Below are 26,938 nucleotides of genomic sequence, written 5' to 3'. Positions count from 1 at the left end.
ACTACCGCTTTATATTTGACGATGGGCTATATATTCTGAAGCAAAGTTATAAACTAAAACTGTGGCTTTCAACTTGTAATATATGTCATCTTGGATTCTGTATGCAACTACATGCATAAGCACCTCTCCAAATACTGTCTACACATTTAATAACATTTTTAACTTTCTGATCTGGACTTCATGCAGTCCATGACATAAGCATTCATGAGATCTTTGAAGTCCCAATTGTGCATTTGTCTATATTCATTCTTTCATAGAAATTCTGTTGTTGATCTGGACTTCATATAGTCTATCAATATATCATTACTTTAAGTCCCAACAAAACACTTGCCTGTACTAATCCTTTCACTGAACATTTCTGATTCATCTGGACTTCATATAGTCTATCAATATATCATGAAGAAAACATCCAAGATCATTATTGTTTATTTATGCTTACAAGTCAGGTCCAACTGCAAACAACACAGACCCTGATCTGCCATTGCATGATACAGTGGCAGATTAGGGTTTGCACTGACTGTTCCATTGATTATTCCTAACATAATGAACAGATATAGCTCTGTCGATGCATTACACAATGGCAGATCTGGGCCTGTGCAGTTTGCAGTTGGAATTGACTAAAAAGTGAGTATAGATGGTACTTTAAATTCTCAAGTTTCTTTCATGATAGTGTCTACAAATCACTCCAAAGTAACATTAAAGGCAAGCTTGAGATACTTCACAAACTGTTAAGAGAAATAAAACATGGCAAAGAAGCTTTTTTTAAAAAGTGTTTCTTCCAATTTGTATTTGCTTAAATGAAGAGAAAATAAACACAACAGCTTTGGATCTTTTTATCTAAATCACATACTTCATAGCAGCTTTAACTGGTCAAGTGAACGCATGATTCATTTGGATGCAGTACATGGTTGCATCCAGCTAAGAAGCCTCAAAGATATGAACATTTAAATCTCACACCCAAAAAATGGCTTCTCAGATGAGTACAATAGCTGTCCATCAATTATCACAGAACAGCAATTCAAATGCACAACTGACCAGTCTAAATGACTTGTTGCCCGATTGCAAATAACCATGTTGATAAGCACAGCACATATAAAATCAGAGGTCAAGGGAACCATGCCATACATTTCATTTTTATAACAAGAATTCACATATAAGGCAGTTGTGTCATGGCCCCTGATGTTTGTTTTAAGAGTTCACTTATTCTAGGACACTACTCAAAACATGAACCAAACTGACATAAATATTGTCAAATTTCAAAAACAGAGCTTACAGGTCATAAATGGTCATTGGTAACTAATTAGTTACAGCTTACAGTGTCATAAACGGTCATTGGTAACTAATTAGTTACAGCTTACAAGTCATAAATGGTCATGGTCATTGGTAACTAATTAGTTATAGCTTACAGGTCATAAATGGCCACTGGACACTAATTAGTTTTTAAGCTACAGAACCAGCTTGTGATGGTATAGTAAATACCACTGTATATACTTGCTTGTAAGTTAAATCAAGCTGCAAACAACAAAATGCCTGATCTGCCATAGCATAACGTGGCTACAGATCCAGGTCTATTTTGTTTGTTCTCCTAATTATCCATATGAAACTGCACAGACCCAGATCTGCTGATGCATAATGCATAATAGATCTGGAGCTAAGCAGTTTGCAGTTGGACTCAACTTATAAGCAAGTATAGATGGTATTTAAAAGACTGAAAATCACTGATTAGCTCAAAATTGTTATCAGATAATTTTGTTAAAAATTTTGACGAGGCCTTTGCATATATATATATATATATATATATATATATATATATATATATATATATATATACACACACACACACACACACACAATGGTAGTCTTGAATTTATAGCTATTTTCATTTTATCACCTTTGCCACACGTGTTACTGGAAGAAAACGGAAATTTCACTTTTGCCATATTTTTATGATGAGTACAGCATATCATTGTTAACATTTTAAAAGTTTCCTCTTGGAGAGATCATTCATAGGATGTAAGCATGACCTGCCAATCTTACCAACAAAGGCTAGTAATTTGGCTAAACATTAATGTTGCAGCCAATGGGAACTGAAATAGTTGTCTGTGCCCAATTAATATTGTTATACAGCAATGATTAATTTGATCAAACATGAGGCTATCTGAATCAGGACTGGTATAATTTTACAGGACATAAATTTATCACAAGTCTGACTTATGTTTCATTTTATACATGAGTCTGATATTTGCACATTTATAAAATATTCAGTCATTCTTACTATACTCCAGTTCATCGCATAATGTGGTCAGCATTTTGCTGTTATTATGTTGTTGTTTTTTTCAAGAAGAAAATCACTTAACTAAAAAGCTAAGATGTGGGTAGAACACTAATTATTCAAGGATCCTTAGTTTTATCTAATACCCGAATCTGCAAAATACAAGTACGCTTGATATCACCTTTACTTAACAGGAAAAAGCTTTCAGATTTGTTTTGCACGTTAAATTAAATGAAAGCAAATGACAAAGCAAAACCTATAAGTATATTTTCGATCATTGTTCCAAGCATTCAACATATTATCAGATAGGGTTTCAAATGAGATCACTGGGTCATGCCTGAGAAGTCACAATCCTCACCCAATAAAGTCTATATTCATGTACAAACACTTCAGATACATACAATCAACTAAATTTGGTCCTAAGAGACTAATCTCACCTCCTAAAAACTGAGCCTAGGGGAACTGATTTTGGGCTTATGATAAGTGAAAGGTTTCCGAGGCTTTTACAAACACTACTTATTAGATACATGTTCTTGCATATTTTGTAGTCGCAACTTTTTATATGTAATTACTGTTCCAACTTCCAATAAATCCCTCTCACAAACACTATAAATCTCTCTTGCCCAACTCTTTGCTTTGATGGCTTTTGATGCTTTTTTCTGAAAGCATACCTTGTTAATGTTATCAGCAAACCCTACAGACACACAGCTGTACAACCTCAGTATGTTTAACTGTGTAAGAGGATCATTACTCAGAGGTACATGTGGATGTATTGTGTCCAGTCAAGTTCATGTGGGAACAATGATTCTTAGGAGGCATGGTGATGCACAGGTTAAATGATGCCACCATTTCAATCAATAACTTCTGGGTCCTCAGGCTCAACTGTTAACATGTCTATACCAAAACTTGCACACAATGCTTCCCATGACAAAACAGGTAACAGATAAAGCTTAAGATTAATAATACTGCAGTATTTACACCTGGATAAGCCCAGACACACCCACACAGTAAAAAAAAACCTCAGGATTTTGGGATGTACAACAGCCCCCAATGCACCACCCTTCAACATGTCAAAGAAGCAATTAATAGTTGTGTTTGTGGGGTTTAGTGGGTTTAACACCATTTTTCAGCACATGACAGGCTATACATTCCAACGAGTATATTTGCTGAAGGAAGAATTCAGGAAGACTTTGGGAAGAACCACCAGCCAATGTAAAGCTACTGGCAAGCTGTTTTCACATACCCATTGTATTCAAGCCAAAACTTAAACCCACACTGACAGAGACCAGATGTGTGAGTGGTCTCTAAAGGTAAGCACCTTATCTCATTAATCCCTGCCACCTCGTTTACACCTCAGGAGGTAGTACCCTATTTTCAGAACTCCAACCTTTACCCTTCTGATCATGAGCAAGCGAAACAGCCAACGAAAAATTACATTTCTAATACAACTAGGCATTAGGTTAACCGGAAATCTCTTGGAAGTCGGTTTATAAGGATGTATTCAGAAATAGCTCCCAAAACGTGTTTCTTGCTCACACTTCTGGCAAAAATGACAAAAACCTCCAGGGGTTAATGCAATAAACAACTCTGACACCCAGGATCCTGGTAACTATGTATGTATGTGTGTGTGTGTGTGTTTGTATGGGTAGGTGGGTGGGTGCATGCATGCATACATGGATGTGTGTGTGTGTGGATGCATGCATGTATATATGTATGTATGTATGTATGTATGTATGTATGTATGTATGTATGTATGTATGTATGTATACAGTAGCATTTTATGGCACCTAACACAAAAGTAGCTACATGGTGCCAATTAAAGGTCAAGTTAAAATCAACTGCACAAATATTTATGAAGATAAACTCTTCCAAAAATGTGTGTGTGTGTGTGGTTTGGATTTTTAAAGTAGCTTTACAAATTGTTCAGTCATATCACTATGATGTCTGCAGTGTGGCAGTTTATAGAGATGTCTAGCACTGGGGCATTATGCTGCCAACATGTATCATCATGTCCCACTCAGACACATTATCCTGACACCAGATCAACCAGCCCCAACACTAACCTCTTAATGTTGAGTGCTTAGCCAGGCAACTATTAGTACCATGTCCCAAGGAAAGGAATAAAAAAGTACAAAAATAAAAAAAAATTAAAAAATTGGGCTGAGAGAGAGAGAGAGAAAAGAAAGATTGAACATAAAATATAAACAAGTTAGAAAACATTGGGATGCTGCTGTGAGTTTCAAACTTGTGGCCTCTTGCTTGGCAGCTGGGAAAAAGAAAGACAGATGTGGGTGTTTATATACAAGATCTCTTGGCTTTTATTCAGACTAACATTGTTCTCAAGTCATAGCAAGTCTAAAACTCCAGAAGCAACTAAATCATAACTGTGGATATAACCTGACCCCTGGCTTATTTATTCAAAGTTTTTTTTCTATTATTAAATGACTGGTGATTATAAATGAAAACAACCTCATAAAATACAAATGTAAATCCAATTACCAATTCAGATAATTGCAAAACCTGTTCACTTTGTGGCATAGTTTGATCTCAGTGGTATGTTTACAATGCAATTTTATCAATGAACTATTTCATGAATAACGGTCAATAAAAATGTATTCCAACATTAAGCCAGCTAAAAAGACATGTAATCCAGTAATTGGTTGGAATGGTATGTTTCTATAATACTACAGCAAGAAATCCATAACTGTAATAGGATGGTAATTAGGTTCTATCAAATACTCCAGACCTCCTTTATGAGCCACTAAACTTGCAAATATGCATGCAATACTTGTTTACGGTGCAACCTAAAAATGTGTCCACAGGTCACAGGTGCCCTTACTAAAATAGACCAAGTAAAAAAGACTGCCCATTATGCAAGAACAAAACACTAGGTCAAGTAGAGACCATATTTCAAATTTTAATGGCAAAAACTAAAAATCTAACTGGACCTAGGTTTTGATTTTAAGCTTCAAGTGAAAGCTTGCTTAAATCAATCATGTCCCACAAAAATAAGTGAGAAGATATACGGACACTGTTCATGTCAAATGGGTAACATCTCCTCAAAGAGATTCTAATGGCCAAAAAGAAACTCCAGACATTCTAGACAAGACCATTTTTTTTCATTTGAACAAAGTTTCAAACTATCTCTGATAGTCTTTAGTGATAACACGATTTTCAAATCAGTAGCTGTGGTGGACAAACTGTGCAACAGACTGGTACCTCTAAGTTTTTTGGTGAAAACCCCATCATCATGGCAGCCATACTGGACGTACAATTGGCACCATTTTCATTCAGGACCAAATAGGTATTAAAGGAAGTCCACTTCTGACCCCCACCCCCCATGTTGATGTAGCCATCAATTTAGGAGAAGTAGACATAACAATCTTTTCAAGATGGTGACCATGGTAGCCATATCAACTGTCATTATTAACTGTCATTATTAACCGTCAGTTGTATCATTTTCAAGCAGACACAATTTGAACTCATCCGATGAAAACCATTATGTCAAAATGACTTAATTTAAGAGAGACAATAACAAGATTGTCAAGATGGCCACCATATTGGATTGGTATTTTCTAGTTTACCATATATACTCACATATAAGTGAAGTCCAACTGCAGAGTGGCCCCACTTTATTTAGGATCAAAAAGAATTTTTTTGTTGAGAACCACATGTTGGTATGACTTTCCATTTTGAAGGAGTAACAATAACAAGATTCTCAAGATGGCTGCCATTTTGTGGTCCATTTTTTATATATCATATACGTACCATCTCCACTTAGGTCCAGCAAAACATCATAAGAAGTTGTTTGATGAAAGTGCACTGTGGATATGATCAGCCATCTAGGAGAATTAGTGATAAAAGAATGGCACCATTTGATTTAAGACTATCCAGACACCATAATGTATCTGTTGGTGAAAATACCATGTTGGTATAACTTTCCATCCAAGAGGAGCAATAAAAAGATTTTCAAGATGGCTGTTGTAGAGGCCATACATGATGCTGGATCAGCCCCATTTTCATTTAGAATCAAACAGACATCATATGAAGTCTTTAACAAAATCCCATCTTGACATGAATATCCATAAGGTGGAATAGCAAGATGTTCATGATATGTGGTAGCCATAATGGAGTCCAGGCAGCACTATTTTCATTTATGACCAACCTGGCATCATAAGAATTCTTCAGGCAAAAATCCAATGCTGATACATAAGAAATCTTTCATTGAAACCCAATGCTGATATGACCATTCATTCAGGAAAAGTAGTGATAACAAGATTCTCAAGATTGTTAATGTGGTTGCCAAACTGATGGCAACATCTTCATTTAGGCCCAACCAGATATCATAAGAAGCAAAATCACAATTTTGAAGATGGCTGCTGTATTCACATTAATGGATATTTCATCAGCACATATTTTATTTAAAACCAACTAACCTTGCAATGAATAGGTCATAATACACTTCTGGTTCTATAGATAACCACAATTACCTTTATACTTTATGATTCCACAATAGTATAGCAAAGAAATAAAAAATCTGAAAATGTTGGGTGGTATTATTATATAATCTATTTTCTAACATTCAACAGCCAGTAGCAAACAGCCCAATCTGATGTCCTTTAATGAAATAGTAAATCAATGTCACCACTGTTTGCAAACTGGAGAGAGAGAGAGAGAGAGAGAGAGAGAGAGAGAGAAAGAAAGCCTAATGGCACATGATCACCTATCATGTGTTCTAGCCATTACAAATGACCTTGACATTGGAGCCAGGGACTATTGCAAGATAAGGTGTGGACATGGTTCAAGTTTCGTCAAAATACATGTCTGTATTAACAAATGTGTGGATATGGAAACATGGCACTAATTTGCATCATTTCATTTGCTGACCTTGACCTTTACACATGACATATTACTGAAAATGTGAAACTTTTGTCAAGCCAAAACAAAACACTAAATTTAATTAAAATATCTTCATTTGCTTATAAGTTACACCTGTGAGTTGTGTAGAGATCAATGACATATCTTTCTTGTGTTATGACTATTTTATTTAATTTAAATTGTTTGTTTGTTAGTTTTAAATTTGTTATTCCATTACATGCTATTGTAATGTAACACTGTTTACAGAATTTGACATTGTCCAGAATTCGAGTTCAGTTCTGTTTGACCTTACTGATTTTTTTTTTAAATTTTCATTGTAAACAACTAATATAGAAACATTTTATCTAGTTGCTGACCTTGTTCCAAAATCAGTGACAGTTTTGGTAAACAACTTTTTGAAAATTTTCTCTTATCTTTCTCAGAGTAAGAATCACCTGGACTATGTGACAAGTAGCATGTGTTAATTGGTAACGAACTTTTATTTTTTTCCAGAAGAATGAACTTTTGACCATCATCCAGGAATCTGTTTTGCGTCCTATTAGTCGTATAACTAATGCTTTGATAAAAGCTAGTCAGTCAGGCTTAAAACATTTGACATGTTAAGATGTATTTTGTTGTAACCAGTTTGGGCAAAGTTTTATTTTTCTTCAAATTATTGAATTCAAGTGATTATTTTCTCTGGAAATAAAAAAGTGTTCTGACAAAATTTTTGGACAAAGACATTCACTGGAATTTATACGGAATTCAAAACTGGAATAATATGTTCAGTACAATGCTGAATATTACAGACATTATCGCCTTCCATCTTGAATTTCATCTGGATTTAAACCGAGATTCACTTAGAACTTTTCATACATAAGACTTGTATTTTTTAATTCTTGGATTATCTTTGAATTTAATTTGTAAAACCATAAGTTCTTTTTTCTTATTATTTGACTTTGTATTTTAGGGAAATAAATTATTTGTTAAATTTCACAAAGCTTGTTGTCTTCACTCTTTTCTGTTACTTATTTTAAGAGCACAGACTTGTAACACATGGCCATGAGTATAACCTTAATGCAGTGTAAATGGTAATGTTATGTGTCACACCATCTATACATGATATATAAGGCTAAATGTTATACTTGAATCACGAATTGCATTCTAGTTATGAACAATACTTTGGAGAAGTTTCAAGAAAATCTCTCCAGCCATTGCAAAGTTGTGGATCTGACAAGCGAATTTTAAAAACCTAATATGCATGACGGATTAAAGTCATATGAAAATAAGATTTGTCCAAGTCCTTTTATATCTTTTCCTGACCCAAGTGAAACATTACTCCCATCTTAGAAATGACTCAACAAATGACAGTAATAAAAGGCAATAATAAAATGTCTATGTTATTTCTTGCATTATCCTTAATTGCTCCTTGCCATTTAAATCTCTACATTTTAAGGTTCAATTTTTCTGAAAATGAAAATTAAAGCTCTGCTATCTTCTATCACATATCTTTATGTTTTCCAATTTTTGTATTATTACTCGACCAGCGAATGAAACATCAAAAGATTTCTGATGTCATGTTTGAATCAACTGTGTGGCAAAGAAAATGAATCAAAGGTAACTGGTCACAATTATAATACAAGTAGTTGTATATAAAAAGCTTCTGATCTCTAACTACTAAAATATAAAGTGTAGATATGCTTTACATTTAAAATCCAAGTCTTCAAGGAAAAAGTGTAGATATATTTTACATTTAATATCCAAGTCTTCAAGGAAAAAGTGTAGATATATTTTACATTTAAAATCCAAGCCTTCAAGGAAAAAGTGTAGATATATTTTACATTTAATATCCAAGTCTTCAAGGAAAAAGTGTAGATATATTTTACATTTAATATCCAAGTCTTCAAGGAAAAAGTGTAGATATATTTTACATTTAATATCCAAGTCTTCAAGGAAAAAGTGTAGATATATTTTACATTTAAAATCCATGTCTTCATGGAAAAAGTGTAGATATATTTTACATTTAATATCCAAGTCTTCAAGAATCACAAAGATTTCATCAGAATGATGATATTGAGATGGTAACTGAAATCAAATAGCATTTGCTCAAATGTCACATTTTAGGACTTGGCATGAGATTGTGTCTGTACTGCATAAAATATTTACTTGCAAATTTGACTTTAGAATGGTTGGTGTCAAATTTCTTCAAAATTCAGAAATTTTAAGAAACATCCCCAAGTTTTGATGGATTTTAATTTCTGAATAAGATGGTAAAATCATAAATATTTGTGGAGATACAATTTCAGAGTTTGGGAGTAAATGAATGATTTTCTAAGGTCATGTACTGTTGGTTAACAAATACCATCATTTGTGGTGGATTTGATTTCGTGGATATGCATTACCCATGAAATAATTTAAATTAAACCCTCCATGAATATTTGATTTTACAGTACATCAATGGGCAAGCGCTATACCTGATGCTGCTTTTAAGTTATTACAGACAGGGAAAAAAAAATGAACCGCATGCTTTGAAATGCTATCTATACTCACTTATTTGTCCAAATGCAAACAGCACAGACTAAGATCTGCCATCACATAATTTCCTGGCAGATCTGGGTTTGAGCAGTTCGTTAGGAGTCATCAGTAGAACAAACAACATAGACTCTGATCTGCAGACACAATATGCTACAGCAGGTCTGGTTTATTCTAGTTTTCGGATTAACTGAACGTATAAGTGAGTACATGTATATATGATAAAGTTTTAAAAATACATTTAAGAAATACAACACCCTGTTATAAAACATCAATCAATATTCAAGGGTTTTATCTGATGCAAGAACCTTTCCATCAATGACTCAATTTTTTGTAATGCAACCCCCTCATTTAATAATCACAAGGGCACATGGAATTCAAATTAAGCACAATTTTCAGGTCATTTTACAATACTGAGGAACCATTGGTTTTAGTTCCTGGACAAAATATTTTAGAGCTAATGGGTCAAGAGGATACTTTAGTCTGCATAAATGTGTCAGTGAAGACTCTCAAAATGAGCTTTAGTTTGACAGTAGGTTGCTTGCTTGCTTTAAATGGCACTTTCAATATAGTATAAACTTGCCATATATATATATATATATATATATATATATATATATATATATATATATATATATATATGCAGTGTATCCCCCAGGGGTGTAAAATGGGGGGTAAAAAAAAACTTGGTGTCAGAACTGGGGGTCAAATAAAAAATGTGGGGGTCAAAAATGTACTGACAATTTTTCATCTGGCCCATACTTTTTCAGCTTGAATTAGGATATTGCAACTTGCACAGCATTCTCTCTCTCTCTCTCTCTCTCTCTAAATATACAAATAAACCAACATGCGCAATTAACAAACAAATGCATTGTCCATTCAAAGAATAATTTTATTAGTTTATTTTTCTTTTAGTTTAAAGTCATACTTTTAACAGTCTCCTTAAAATCTTTTTCAAGCAATATCATAGCTCAATACATTACATATAAGCCAATAAAGAAAGCCAAATAAATCCTTTTAACCAAATGGCAGTTAATTTACTGCCTGTCATAAAATGTGTACTATCATCGGTTTCATTGTACTTCGTCCAGAACAGTTATCCAAAATCAAGGCGGCTAATGATTCATCTTCTTTTTAATAAGTAACACTTGAACTTTAAGATCTTTCTTTCATTGCAGAAAAGTTAAAAAGCAACAAAATCTGTAATGACCCCCTGATGTTGTAATCCAAATAAAGCATTTGTCTTGGCAAGTTTACTGATTTCTTTGTTGTGAAAGAATGTCTTGGGTTATAATGTGTTCTCCAGATGTCTTATGGTGAAGAGGGCATATTTTTTTAAAATTCTTAAACCCTGTCACGAAAGGATTATTCACTTTTGCAGTCATCACAATCACGCAATCAGAAGTCTCACCAGTAATCCTCATGGATGTGCCGTATTCCAGTCAAGGGAACTATTTCCTCCATTTTTCATTAAAGTCAGATCCACAGTTACTCCTTTGTGTTCTGCTTCTTTCACTTTCTTCACTAATGATTCTTGGCGATTTTTAATCTGGAGATCACTTTCGAGTGCAACAAGCAGTGAGGTTAAACATCTAGACAGCATCTTACTGAGCTCAATGGAAATCGCGTGAGAGCTCGCGAGATTAGAGAAGCTACTCCGTCATAACATTGCCTGTTAGTCTGGTTCCCTGTTTTGTATGCTCCCTGCATTGCACTCCACTATGCGAATAGAGGTGTGCAATGCAGGGAGCAAACAAAGCTGGGAACCAGTCGATGCCAATGCTCGAAGTATACAAAATGCCATTCTTCATCGAAAGCACTGGATATTAAATAAATCCCGATTGCATTATGCAAATCCTTTGCGTCAAAAACACTCACGGCAACAAAATGTGTGCTTTAATTTTCTCCAATGTGTGTCCTTGACGCACAAATGTGCGTAAAGGGAAACACTGTGTGTGTGTGTGTGTGTACGTATGCATGCATGCACTAATACAAGTGAAACGACAAAGAGATCCTGATTGATTGTCACAAACTGTGCAAGAAAAGTCTATAAAGTCTGCAGTTTGACTCTACTTATATGTGAGTATATACTGAAATGGGAAAAACTAGCAGATGGTACAGATATTCGTATCAGGTTTCTTTAAAATTATTGCATGGAACTATGCAGTTAGAGGCATATAATAAAATATGGTATCTACTTTTAAAGTTGCATTTCATATCTGCCCTTGAACTACATCAGGAATACACCAATATATTCATGCAAATTAAATTACCTATAAAACTGCTGCTTACCTTTAAGAGGGATATTATCTTGTTTCTCTTCTAGGCAAATTGATAGCTCCTGAAATAAGAAAGGAATCAAGAATAATTATTTTTGTACAAAATGAAGATGACATTGCAATTTCCATATATACAGTATTATATCATTCAGAATTAAAGCGAACATAATGACCAATGCAAAACATGCATTTCCAAACATGATACAAATAAGGGACTGGCTAATAATCATTATGCATAAGCATTCATCAGAGGTTTCTTGCCAGACATTTCCCCTGAAAATGTACATGGCAGATATATATTTCTGAAATACAAACATTAAAACGAGATGCAACGAAGTGTGACAGATAAGAAGACATTAAAATATGTAACAATTACTATACTGGAAAATGTAATTTTCAGTTCAAGATTAAAACTAGAATTTTACTCCACACACCAGTTTATAAAACTTAATTATTAACTGACAACATGACTATCTACCTTGAAGTAAAGTAAGATGGTGATGTTTGTGGATTTTTAAATCAGATCCCCAGATAAGTATTTTAGTAGTACAAACCTACAACAAATGTTAAAGTTACCAAAAAAAATGTATTGATACTCCAATGAACAACATATGGAGCAACACAATGGCTGACAATAAATAAATAAAGCTATTATACATCTGCAAATTTGTCTTTTTAAAAGACACATTTCTGCACCAAATTAGCACAAAGTAAAAACTAAATTCTGGACTTAACTCTGATTGTATTAGTTTTGAAAAAAAAAAAGAATACATGGACACAGAAAAGGACAGTGCCAGAAAAACATATGGTGCAACTATACTGCAGACAAAATTGAAACTTCTTATTTGCATTGATTAACAAATCCATCTGCCAGGCTCCTACAACAAGCTTGAATTTGGGCAAGTACAAACAACTAAGAGGGGTCATGTTCCATTCATAATGCTTTTGTTATGTATATTTGATTTAATTATATCTGATTTAATATATATTTATTTCAATTTAATTGTTTGTCAGTTTTATTTTTTTTATTATTTTTCATTACATGATATTGTAATGTAAATTTATTCGCTAGAGATGATACTTTGACCTTGTTCATTTTATAAACACCAGGTGTTGATCTAAATCCTGACCTTGTTTCAAAATTTGTAGCAACCACGTAAGCAAGTTCTATTTCATTTTAAAATTATTGGTTCTTGTTGAGGTCATGATGGGACTTCGTGTTTAAGATGTAAACAATTTTTTTTCGTTTTTTTTATTTCTTAGAGTCAAATGATTGGTTTTGGTCAGGGTCACACTGGGTAGATGTGATCTTTAACAAGTATTTAATTTCTATGAGCTTCCAGAACATGATCACATGACTCCTTGTTTACGTTTTAGAAGACCATATTACCTCTGTTTTGGAAATTTCTCAGTAGAAGCTCAGGCTGTTACACTGGAAATAACAATGTATGCTGTGCTAACTGTTTAGAGTTATTTCAAATTACTTGGATTGGAATTGTTTCAAATTATTTGGATTTAATAGGATTAATTGTTATTTTTCTGGAAATACATGTGCTCATGTGAGATTCTTAATCAAGGACAGTTCTTATAAGAAATTTATTTAAATTTCCAAAACCGGAGTGATAATTCTTGTTTCTACAAGGAACTGTAGACTTCAACACCACAGATTGCAGCATACGACATCGTCTTCCATCTTGGATTCTTTCTTGGGATTCTAACTTGAAATCAGAACATTTTGTTATTAGGACTACTAAAATTTTATTCTTGGATTATATTTAAATTTGATTCTATGAAAACATTAAGTTCATATTCTTTTATTTTTACAGAATTTTTCCAGGGAAATAAATTATTATATTTTTCAAAGCTTGTTTTTACTCTTTCTTGTGTTACTGTTTATTTGAGCCTACATACGTGACATAAGACTTTATATTCTGCAAGTTTTATACCCTGCAATCCACTCACAGTGTGTGTGTGTGTGTGTGTGTATATATATATATATATATATATATATATATATATATATATATATGTATATATATATATATATATATATATATATATATATATATATATATATATATATATATATATATATATATATATATATTTATCAGCACCAGTATTCAGCGTTTGTATGTACCGCATTCTTCTGTCTGGCCAAAATTTCTCTCATTTATCGTGTGTCATCTTGCAGTCAATGTCAAGGCAAGTCTTGCATTTTCTCATGCAGATCTGGGTTTTTTTTTGTTTTGTTTTGAAATGTTTATATTTGAACTTATCCATTTATCCATTACATTGTATTCATAATAATTTTATGATTCAAGGATTCTCCTTGCCTCAGACAGTTTGTTAGCTGACAAATTGGATTGTCAAAAAACTGTTTTCATGCACACACTGATTTTAAAGTGAGTAGGTGTTAAGTGTTAATAATTCTTTGACAGGTGTATCTAGAAACAAAAGGCATTCATCTCCAATGATTAACTACCAGGTGGATTTCTTTCAAAGCATGATTGATGTACTGAAAATGAAGCAAGCACAGGTGGTGTTTATGATCTGTTGTTTACATAATAATTACAGGAGATAGATGATGTACACTTAGCGCTTGGAAAAGAATTAAATGAATAAAATTGTTTTCAATTTCAAAATTGGCTTGTCACATGTGTTGATGCAAGTCACCACTTTCAAGGTGACTAGATGATAACTGAGAAGTAAATGGATAAAATAAGTGTTCATAAACCCTTCAGTCACGAACAGTGACCATCTAACTGTCATTATTGTTGACGTAATTGATGAAATGAATCTGTTTTTTTAATCAGGCAAAAAAACCAACATGGATGGAGTTTCTGGCTCTAATAAAGCTGATTTAAAGACAAATATCAAATGCAAAATGTTCCATTCATCATTAATTATTGAGTATTGCTGGCTAGAATAAGACTCCGGAAAAATCCATGTAGTTGCCTTTTACAAGCTCACTTTGACTGCCATAGAATAAACTGTTGCTGTCAGGTAATTTTTCATGTTCAATAGAAATATTTACTGGTCCCAGGTGTCATGCTATCCAATTTGAACAGCCCCCCACCCCCACCCCTGCCAAAAAAAAAAAATAAAAAATCAACAACTGGTCAACCTTGCATTTCCAAAGGAAGGTTTATAATAAACTTGTATATATTTCCTATTATATACACAAATCAGTATCCTTTATGTATTCCATAATTACAATACTTTATGGATTAAAAGTTATAATAATACAAGGAATTAGCCAACATAATGAAGTGTAATATAATACAACATTCTGATCTGAACATCAGTGTTTGACTGCAACCTTCTTCTCCTTGAAGACAAAACACAAATGACAAAAGAAGTAATCAAACTGATACTAAACACATCTTGAGCCTTATGTAAAGAATTTTATGCAATGTGATCCTAGTTGCAAACCAGTGAATATTTCTTATCTTCCAATGCAGTAGGCAAAGCCAATGGCACCCCCATTATGAGAAAAGAAATGACAGTAGTCCATAATTACATGGAAGACTAGAACCTAACTCCCCAATTAACCATGATTTAAAGCAACCTTAGCAGAGATAATGAAGAACATGGTAATTATAAGCCTGTGATGTCAGTCAAAATAACCACTGCTTAATTAGGCATAACCTTTCTGTTAAACTGACCTCATTACCATACTGTTTGCATACTGTACAGGGGTGTACACGAAGTATAAATCAAGACACTACAAGTTCACACAGACAACATTACGTATATACTTACTTGTAAGTTGAGTCAAATTGCAGATGACAAAGATCCTGATCTGCAATGGCATAATGTGCTTCCTGATCACAGTCTATATTATTTGTTCTACTCAGTATCATTAACAAACTACACAGACCCAGATCTGCCAGTACGTTATGCAATGGCAGATCTGGGTCTTTGCAGTTTGCAAAGTCATCTTGTAAGCAGGTACATACAGTTATCAATCTAGATTTATCAACATGCATTTAAGGGTGCCACAATGGCTCTGTGATTAAAATACCAGTCTCATAACCAAAAGGGTGTTGGAATCAAATGCAGCCCTGAGTAGACTTAGTCAGCCACCATGGTAAACCTCCGGGCAAGACACTTTCTCAGATTGCCTCAGAACAATATAACCCTTCATGTGCTGATGTGTCATTAGGCACTAATCAATCGAGCATTATCAACCAAGTAATACACATAAATGTGATGATCTGTTAGTGTTAGTTGGAAGTTTTTAAAGAGCATGGATTCTGTTTTGCAAGTTTGTTTTATCATTTTGTTTTTGATCCAGCTGTCAGTTTAGTGAAAAGTATCTTATTTTTTATAATATAAACCAGACTTTGCAGTGTATCTTCTTTCTTTTTAATATAATTTATAAACCAAGGTTTGCAGCAAAAATATTATTATTATTAGTTATTACTATCATTACTAACCCCACACATGTCTCTGATATTCCAAAACATAGTTAAATTGGCAGTTTTGGAAAAGCTGCATGATACCACAGTCAAACTGACTCGTCTCAACCTCAATTATTTCAAGAACCTCTGTATGCTGAATGGTTTAGTCCGGTCCCCAATAAATACTTTTTTGTAACACTAATTCTTCCCCGCTTATCTCAACCCGTGTGAAGTCAATAACCCTGTTATGCAGGCATAAGTTTCAGTCCAAAGTAACATGTGGACCCACTTATTTTGATGTCCATTTCTGAGAAAATTTATGAGAAAAACTTTGGCAAAAAGCTTCCAATTTTCATGCACAATTTTGATCAGCAATGTTTTGCTACTAGTCACAAGTCAATAATAACAAAAGAAACTACTTGAAAAATAATCGTACAGTCCTACATATTTTGTGAAACTGAAATTCTTAAAAAATGGAACAGTGCACATTGAAAACTTGCAGAGAGCACACATCAATGCTGTAGTCACGTGATACAACAAGACCATCTTTGACACATGCTCTATTCTTGATAAATCTGATTTTCTCCAAATTGCTGGGACAGTTACAGGTTTCTGGTTGTTGTTCTCAGAATAATATGTTGAGAATACATGTCCTTTCATTCTTTTACAAACTTTACAAACAGTTGTGACTTTAATATTTCCGTATTGGAAATTGGTTTATTGTTCACATCATGTTACTATTGGACCTCAGATGGCGTGAAGATGTAGGCTGCAAGATTTGTATTGTCATGTGAACAGAAATGCAAATGGCAAGCACCAGGTCAGATTTAATCAATGCTGTAGTTGTGTCTCGTCTATCAACGGATTAAATACATAACAATTAAAATAGTCCCAATTTAACGAAAAATAAATCTCTCTCCTATCTATCTGATGTAACATCATTTAAGTTTTCTATGCCTGTTGGTATGCAGCTACTATAACAATTTTCCCAAGTCAGAAAACATGAAGAACAAATAAAAACAAAAAAAAACCAAAACACTTCAAATCATTTCAATGCAATGTATTAGGTGAGGTCACATGTTTATTAAAAAAATTTTAATCTAATTCTGTCTTCAACCCATAAAATATGAATATAGCAACATATTACAGTGTTGCTAGCAAAACTGTTCTTTTCGTATTGTTCACTATGTACAGATAGTCTGAATTTTGTCTAATAATTATGAAATCACAACATTTGTTAGTAAAGTTGTTGTTCTAGGGTTTAACGCCATTTTTCAGCACACGATAGGCCATATATGGCGGCCAGTATAACTGGTGGAGGAAGAACCCTGGAAAACCCAGGAAAGAACCACCGACCCACGAGAAGCTACTGGCAGGCTTTCCTACGTACCCACGCTAGCCGAGCCTTGGACTCGAACATACGCAGACAGAGGTGAGATGGCAGTGATCCGGAACGGTGAGCACTTTAGACCACTCGGCCACTCGGGGCCCTGTTAGTAAAGTAAAACTATACAAATAAATCAATAATTAATCTTAGAACTATGACCTGTTAGTCAGCAACGTTCCAGTAAACCTAAAACTAAGAGCCAGGAATAAAGGTCAAGGTTATCTTTAAAATTACATTACCAATTCTATGAACCTTGATACCTCTGGACCCGGTTAGGTTGACAATTCACCTCCCCCCACCCCACCCCCCGATGTAATTGAGATAACCAGGTTAACTTGTACTTAGATGTGCACATCTAGATTAATGAACAAGGTCACATTATACTGTTTACTTGCTTTGCGTCAGATCCAACTGCAAACCAAACAGACCCAGTTCTGCTGTCACACTGTGCTGGCAGAGCTGGGTCTGTGCAGTTCGTTAAGAGTAATCAATTGAACAAACATAGACCTGGACCTGCTAGCACTTTTCTGTGCCTGCAGATCTAGGTGACTGTTGCTTGCAGTTTGACCCAACTTGTAGGCATCAAGCATAGGGACAAAAACACGTACTTGGAATGTTTCAAAAGACCATCAACGATTGTTCTATGTTGCAGCATATTCATCTACGACGAAGACTTAATAATGACAGATTTTTATGTCATTTTCAGACAAGTCACATGTAAAACATATACACGTATACAGGAGTGCCTTATTTATATAAAGAACAATTTAGTTCTCCTCGAAACCTAAATTTATGGCAGGAACAATATTTCCATTCATATGAATTGCTTGCTCTTATCAGTTCTAGTATCTGGAATGTGTAACAAGTGTATTTATTTCCACAAATAACAGAAATACATTACTTATCACTATGTGTGCACAGATAAAACACATCTCTGTGATGGTAGGGGTGTTAGGGTCAATGAAGCATACTTACAAAATTACATCTACCTTTGATGGGAAATGCTTTACCAACTGAATGATCTGATAAATAATGTCTGGTAAAATCATTATAGCATGTTTATATACATCACAGCAAGGATAAAGGCAGTCTCAAAGGACTTCCTTGGGGCACACTTATGTACACTGAAAATACACTTGTTTACACTAACACAGAACTTTCCTATCTTAAAACTTCAGAAAGGAACCTCATACACAAAAACTACTTGAATTTTATGTAGCTAAATATGACTTTCATCCACAACACTTATCAGAAATAGTACATAACGATTAATAACACACGATTTGTAAACATCTGTGCTATTTTTCAGTTACATCAAAACTTGCTCCCAATATTGGGACAAATGATTCTGGGCAGCTGATAGGTGGCTGGTTTACAGAGGTTTGATACATAATGGAATGACTCAACTGGACCTAAAACATATAGGTACATAAAACATCCTTGTTTACAGGTGGGCCAGTACAATAAGTTTACTTTCATCGTAAAACAGGTACCATACTGTCATCCTACAATACTCAAATATGCACATCTAGATGAATGACCACGATCACATAATACCGTATATACTTGCTTTTAGGTTGGATCCAAAAGCCATCATACACCCAGAATGAAGTGGCAGCAATTTGCTGAAAATCTAATGAATCAGTGATCGCAGGTGATTTCTGACCACTCAATGTAGTTCAGGGGAAGGGATTTAAAAGCTGAATGCCCCTTGTACAAAGAGCCAGGAAAAAACCCATTCGCAAATATGTTCCAGGTGTTTGATATGCAATAATATACAAGTAACTTTTACGATGATCCCACTGCTTCATTCAAGAACCAAGCAGATGATTATAATAGTAGGCCAAAAAAAAAGTTATGCAACACAAAATTTTGTTTAAGTGTGAATGCTGCCTGATTTCACGAGTAGTGGAAGAAACAAAAATGAAGAAAATGGATGTAATTGTTCACCCGAAAATTCTAGGTGACTGAATCTGAGGTAGATAATACAGTCAGCTAAACATTTTTTTAAACAGAGTAGTCATCGCATTTTGTATCTTTATACCTACATGTACAACTGATATTTCAGGAATTTATGAACCAGGATAGTTCCAACTGGATGCCTCAGTTTAAGCTTTAATCTTGATAAAATCATTAGTCATTTATGCAATTGTTTGAATGCATTAGCACTGAACATGTCCATATTCTGGATTACACCTTGTCTTGCTTAACTCATTCAGCCCCAAATCTGAATATTACTTACCTATTTCATCATTTGTGCATCAGTATTGCACATAAATTACAAAAATAGTCCTTCTTTGAAATTTCTAAGAAATTTCCATAAACTTGGTTACTCATTCAGCCCAGTCTCACCTGCAGACATGATGAGGCTGTACCCTACTTCCAAGCTCTACAGCATGAAGGTCATTTAAGATACACCAAAGTGGGTGATATTACAAAAAAAAAAACAGCCAGATATAGCTCTACAATGATAACAAATAATCTTGACGTTCTAGTTGCACTACAAAATAGAAAGAAAAAAAACGAATTTTTTTACCCATTTTTTTTCTTCACCAAAAATATGCCTGTGGTCAGAATCCGGATTTTAGACTTTTTGGACTCTAAGGCAAACCAGTCTGAACAGCATACAGACAGGTGAACCTTTGCAAAAACTAGGATAAGGTGGGCATTTGGAATAAAGCGTGGTCTCAATACGAAAATAATGGGTCCATTAGGCAAAAAAAATCCCCAACAAAACTCCAACTTTTAGCCTTCTGCTCATGCGTGAGCAAAATAACCAATGGAAAATGATGTTTCTAACACAACTAGGCATTAGGCTAATGGAAAAACTGCTGGAAGTCGATGTATTAGGATGTATTCAGAAACAGCTACCAAAATGTGTTTCGTACTTGCATTTCAGGAGAAAATGACAAAAACCTCCAGGTCTTAATGAGTTAAACTTCTTGGAATGTAACAATCATTATGTAAAAATTCAAGTGGATATTCAAGTTGACAAGTTCATAATATTATGAAGTAATCTGAATTATTGTGAACAATAATTATTTTTGGACTTAATTAAGAAGACTTTACATTTCCTATCAAAATCTTTCAATGAAAACCACTCGCATTTGGAAAGAAAAAACAATGTGTTTCTGGTCAGCTGACCAGCAATGTATTTCATTATCAACCCTAGCACTTTTCCCTCAGGGTTTAAAAAAATGTTCACAAATTTGATTTGTGCATCTAATTAACTGTTTTGCCCAGTACTTGAAGAGCTTAGTACATTACATATACTGTTCATTATATATATATATATATATATATATATATATATATATATATATATATATATATATATATATATATAATGTTTAAAAATATATCTACCTGCCTACCCTAATTTTAAAATCAGTACAATGCAAAAAAACTCATATTTTATTGCCCACTGAGTGTCAGTTCTAGCAATGGAGTACCTTAATCACATGTGCATTAAATAATTTTGTGTTCCAACGATTGTGTAAACATATACAATTTTTAGCAAATATGACAGCCTCAATTTTCACTGAACTTTAACAATTCAGATCTCACAAACTGTCACTTAGTCATGTTATAGAACAATTATACACCTTGTGTTGGTGAATAATTGGTTTTATGCAACTGTAAACCTAATATACTGACCTAGGTTTACTTGTCGAAAGTTAGTAAAACTTCAGGTTCACCTTAATGAAAGGCCAGTAATTGCACAATAGTAATAAAAGATGTATTTATAAGCAGAACTATTCTCTCACCCATCCCTCTCATTCACGGCTAAATGTTTAGGAGAAAATGGTCAGAGTGATTGCATAGTGATGTGAATGTGGGATCTAAATGCTGAATTACATTACAATAGTCACAACAGAACACATATCTCTTGTTACGTATATTTAATTTATATTTGATTTAATTATATTGTTTGTAAGTTTTTTTAAAAATGTATTTTGAATTTCATTATATGTTTAAAAAAATGTAATTTTGTTTACTAGGAATTTGATATTTTCCAGAAAATTCAGTTTGACCTGACTTGACTGTAAACACCAAACTTTGTATCTTAAGTTGACCTAGTTCCCAACCTTAATTCAGAAATCACTGAGACAAGTAAACAACTTTTTTTTTATCATCTTATTCTTAAAGTAAAATGATTGGTTTTTGTCAAGGTGATACTGGGACTACATGCTTTTAGACATAAATACTTCTCAAAGATTCTGGAGAGCTGACTGTCATCTGGGAATTTGTTTGCGTTTCAAGTTACTGTATAATCTTTGTTTATAGAGATATTTCTCTTAATTTTTGTTCGACTTATTTGGGTTCTAAAAGATTAATTCTTTTTCCCGGAAATATTTGAGTGCTCTTACAGAATTCTTGGACAAAGACATTTACTGATACTTTTTCGTAATTCAAACACCGGAATATTGTTTTCTTTAGTTCACAAAGGACTGTACACATCAGATTCATACTGATTACAGTATACATCATCGCCTTCCATTTTGGATTTTTCGTGGGACTCAAACTTGAATTCATTAGAACATTTCATTACTAGGACTTTTAAAATTTAATTCGTGGATTATTCTTGGATTAGATTCTTAAAACCGTAAGTTCGTATTGTTTCATTTTTACAGTGTTTTTCCAGGGAAATAAATTATTTGTTAAATTTTTTCAAAGCTTGTTGTTTTCACTCCTTTTTTTGTTACTGTTTATTCAAGCCTAAACATGTAATATGAGACTCTCTTCACAGTTTTAGATCATTGATGTATGGTACTCACTGAATTTTTTTACAAAGTAAAACAATTTTCAATGACTGGACTATTTTATACAAGTTTTTTAATTTCTGCAGGCATTTTAAATCAGAAACAGAGAATGCCACCTGTGTATTTTTCCATTTTTGAAATACATCAATTATATCAACTTACGCAGTCTAATGTCAGCTTCCAAGCTGAGAAACTGTCTCAAAAAGAAGCTTGTAATCTACTTTTTTTCCTTTGTGTTCAAATCTTTAAAAATGGAAACCGATTCATGAGCACATGACAGTCTCAATAACGCTATTTATTGAGCCGCATGTGTAATTAAATAACACTATTACAGGAACCTAGTGAAACAAATTTTGGAACATGCATTTGGTATGTATTTTAATTAAAATTGGGGCATATTTTCTTGTTTAAAGATGTAATATATGCCAATATATCTGTTATTTGGTACACTTCTATAAGCATCAAGATTCAAAAGTGAGCAGTTAATCAATTTCTTTTGTTGTCTCAAATGTGAATAATTGATGCTGATATTTCTCCTGCAATAACGTCACATAAAAATGTACCTGCAAGGTATTCAAACATAATACCTTGACACAAATATTCTAGACACATGTACAAGACATTACATTATTTTATAAGAAATCAGTATGAAATCTTTATATATAGCAAAGATAACAAAAAGTGATGAAATGGTTGAATTACATTTGAAGAGATTTTAACCTTGATTATCAAGACTAGAGATTTCCTTTTTAACTAAATGATCAATGAACTAAATGTTACATAAGTGTCCTAGATCACACTCAAGAATAACTGAATGGCCCCTCGGGTTTTGCTTGACAAAGCAATTTGTGTTGCATGATGGGATAGGTGGCTATGAATCACTCCATGCTCAAGAAACAGAATCATGGTTCATAAAGGACAGGCCTGCAGACCAGTTCAACATGCAACAATCCTAGTAATTTGCAGCATGTAGTCATGGATGTGGAGTCCCTGTCTGATATTTGACATGAATCAGTAATATTAATGGCACTAATCTTGCACCTACATACTGATGTAACCAGTCTGAAATTCCTGTGGGAGATCATATTATTCAATGACAAGAAAGTAAACAAAGATCAACCAATCAGATGCAACGCTCAACCGATCTGATACAAGGCTCAACAAATCATGATACCTGATCTAATTTACTTTAATATCACATAATATCATTTTAAGTACCTACTGCCTGCAAAGACAGGAAACGAAATTAGAAACAAAATGTTGTGTTTATGACCCAATGGGAGCAGGAACAAGTTCTGGATAATTGTTGCATATATTTTGGAATTACTTAGAGAAAAAAATTGCCCAGCCATTCATGTGTATATATGTACATACGTACAGCTAACGGTGAACTGAGAATTGCTTTCTTCTTTCTTCCCTTCTACCTTTACTGGGCATCAAGATTACATGAAAATCACAAAATGTTAATAGGCAGAACAATTTGATTCTAATTTAAATTCACACTTCTAAAATTTCAGCAATTTTCACTCCTGTTAATCATAATTGTTGGATTGACTGAAATTTGGAACTGTAAGAACTGATGCACTTTTTTAAGTATGGCTTTTAGCTTATCAAAAGCCTCCTGATATTTTCCAGCCCAATGAAACTTGGTTTTCTTGCTCAAAAAATTTGTAAGGAGCTCAGCAATTATAGAAAAATTGGAGCAAAATTTGCGATAGTATCCAGTCATACCCGAAATCGCATCTGTTGCTTTTTACTGAATGGCACAGGTAATTCCCAGGGAGCCTTGACCTCTAGGTTTGACTTGTCCAGGTCCCATGAAATGTCCTAGAAATGTTACACAAGCACAGCAAAACTCACTTTTGGAGAAATTTATTGTCAAATTTGCATCAGTATGTCCTTCTTTTCTCAAACAATTTAGCCCTGCAGGATCTTGTATACAAAACTATATTTGCCTATTAGAGTTGAGATAAACTGACTAAATAAGAATGAAAAAAATGAAATTAAGACATAAACATGTTTATTTATTCAAAATATTCCATCTGGTAGCTAAAGTGAGTCCTGTATCTGATCAAATGCAGCCTTACATGGCCCAAAATGATGAATACAAATCAGTGACAACTAAGTATTTTTGTTATCTTGTCATGGATGAAAATGGCATATAAATAGATCTTAAGTACGTCTCTATCTGCATGATGGAAATACGAGTTGTAAATTACTTAAAAGGACACCACCAACCACTGACAGACCTTGTTAAGATGGAAAGACCCTCATGTTAATATGTTTATTGCTAATGTATTGTATCGTAGGCTGTGTATCATGAATTGTTTTGATATGTGGCATGGGCATATTGTTTCACCCCTAACGACAATAAAGTATATACTGTAAATGTGTTTACTGGACCAGCCTTTTGGTTTAGTGCTTTACGGTACTGCAACTTTAAGCTGGTCATTTGGTACCAAGGCATTTGCCGTAAAGTGTCTTGACCAAGGACACACACTGGTAGTTGACCCAGTCTTGTCCGATGGTATGATTCAAACCCACACCCTTTTGGTCTCAAGTTAGGCGTACTAACCAATGAGCCACTTCAGTTCCCTCCTGGAGCAGTGATGCCCAACTGAAAGGCCTTGAAACTGACTAGACACTATTTTAAACTTCAAGCTGACAATTGGGATGGATGGAGTCAAAGGTAACACAATATAATGATATGACCTTAAGCTACACATCAAAGTCTTTGACACTAGTTATTTTGCATGCAATGATTTACCCACTGAATACTCAACATGTGTCCATGATATGAACTTTCCAATTTGTGTGGATGGCCATTTTCTCACCCAATGATTGTCAATAACAAAATAAAAGGGCGATATAAACCTCTTCACTCTGGGTCAATGTAGCAGTCTTAACTCTTGCATCAAGGTAAGCCTTTTCTCTGGGTCAATGTAGCAGTCTTAACTCTTGCTTCAAGGTAAGTCTTTTCTGTTTAGCAATGTAGCAGTCTTAACTCCAGACCTGTTTACCCATACATTTTCCTGTCTGTATTTTAAGCAATGTCTGTCAATATTTTTAGAAGGCAGTCAGTATTTTCATTCAGTGTTTCTAACATCTTAACACAGTACACATCCCATGTGAAACAGTGCACAAATAGTTGACACTATGAATACATTAAAATTACCATATGTCATATTGCACAACTTAGTGACTATGGTATACAATATTCTGTAAATAACTCCAAGTTTGGTATTCAGGCACTTCTGTGTTTCAAGGCAAAATCTGCAGAAACTGAACACCAGTGACTTAAACATATTGTTGTGATAAAAACCACAAAAGAATACCTCCACACACCCAAATTCATTCCGTTATTTACCTCTGTCACTTTCTCTAGAAAATCTGTTTTCTCAGCATCACACATATCCATAACATTTTCAATAAAGCCAATTCTCTACAGCATACATGGTTAAAGAAGACTTCATACAAAACATTATGATATATATTGTTATCCACTCAGAAAACAGTAACTTCATCTAGATAGGTGAAAGCAATCTTATTATTTCATAAAATCTAGTATCAGCTTCATCAACATTTACTAGAATGGAAGTGAGCTTCATACATTATTTTGTACAAAGTCTGTCAACAATATCAAACTGATCCACTTGGAATTAATGTCTTAATGAAGGCTTAGTCTATGGGTTTTAAATGGCGATATAATAGGCACTCCCTATCATATCCAGCTGGTCATCTGTCCACTCTTTGGCAAAAGAGAGACTGATTGTTTCTAAATACCCTGTGCAATTTTGGAATCTAGGAACATATTTTTCATTGCTTCCGTTAACTTGTTGGCTGTGCTGAATGACAACTTCATATTTATGATCAACTCACATAGAATTGCCTCAGCGCATTTCATTTGCTTTTGAAGTGTTGACCAGTGATTTCCTTTCCCTCCGTCATTTACAAAATATTTATATTTCCCTTTAATAATGACTCCAATTTTGCATGATTTTCTAATTCCACATGCTGTGAGCAGTCATTCCTTCCATGTGCACAGGAAAAGTTTAAGTTGCAAACAGTGCAGAGAACAAAATGTTCTGCTTTAGGCAATGGTTTAAGGCATGGCCACAGAGTATTATAAACTGGTAGAAAATGCTGCTTTCTATGTATAGACTTTCCATTTTCATCATCAGTTTCATGCTGAAACTTTCTTGTCAGCAGCATTTTCTTTGTTTAAACAACTAGATGTTGAGAATGTTAAAATCAGTGATGTGGCACAGGCTGCAGATGCAGACCGAAAAGACTATACAACGAAATGAAACCGAATAAAATTGGCTTTGAAATTAATTAAAAAAGTTAATGCAACCTCATATCATATTTTCAGATCAATGACCACATGACCGTACGGATGGGCTTTATTCCGTACAAATATGGTAACATACGGACGGGTAAAC

At 33.9% G+C, this 26,938-nt stretch overlaps 1 protein-coding gene across 1 annotated transcript in view; it reads right to left on the bottom strand.

The window, feature by feature from the left end:
* Positions 1 to 26,938, bottom strand: part of LOC149780112 (uncharacterized) — a 140,425-nt gene that overhangs the window by 56,501 nt on the left and 56,986 nt on the right. The window contains exon 3 of the mRNA XM_089936885.1: positions 11,954 to 12,002. Within this exon, the coding sequence (XP_089793011.1) occupies positions 11,954 to 12,002 (49 nt within the window). The remainder of the gene's footprint in view (positions 1 to 11,953; positions 12,003 to 26,938) is intronic.

The sequence above is a fragment of the Sinohyriopsis cumingii genome, chromosome 16 (genome assembly GCF_028554795.1).
Source record: "Sinohyriopsis cumingii isolate HCF-2022 chromosome 16, ASM2855479v2, whole genome shotgun sequence".
NCBI classification, from domain to species: Eukaryota; Metazoa; Mollusca; class Bivalvia; order Unionida; family Unionidae; genus Sinohyriopsis; species Sinohyriopsis cumingii.
The sequence above is the reverse complement of the archived record's forward strand: the minus strand, read 5'-3'. Positions and strand labels throughout refer to the sequence as shown.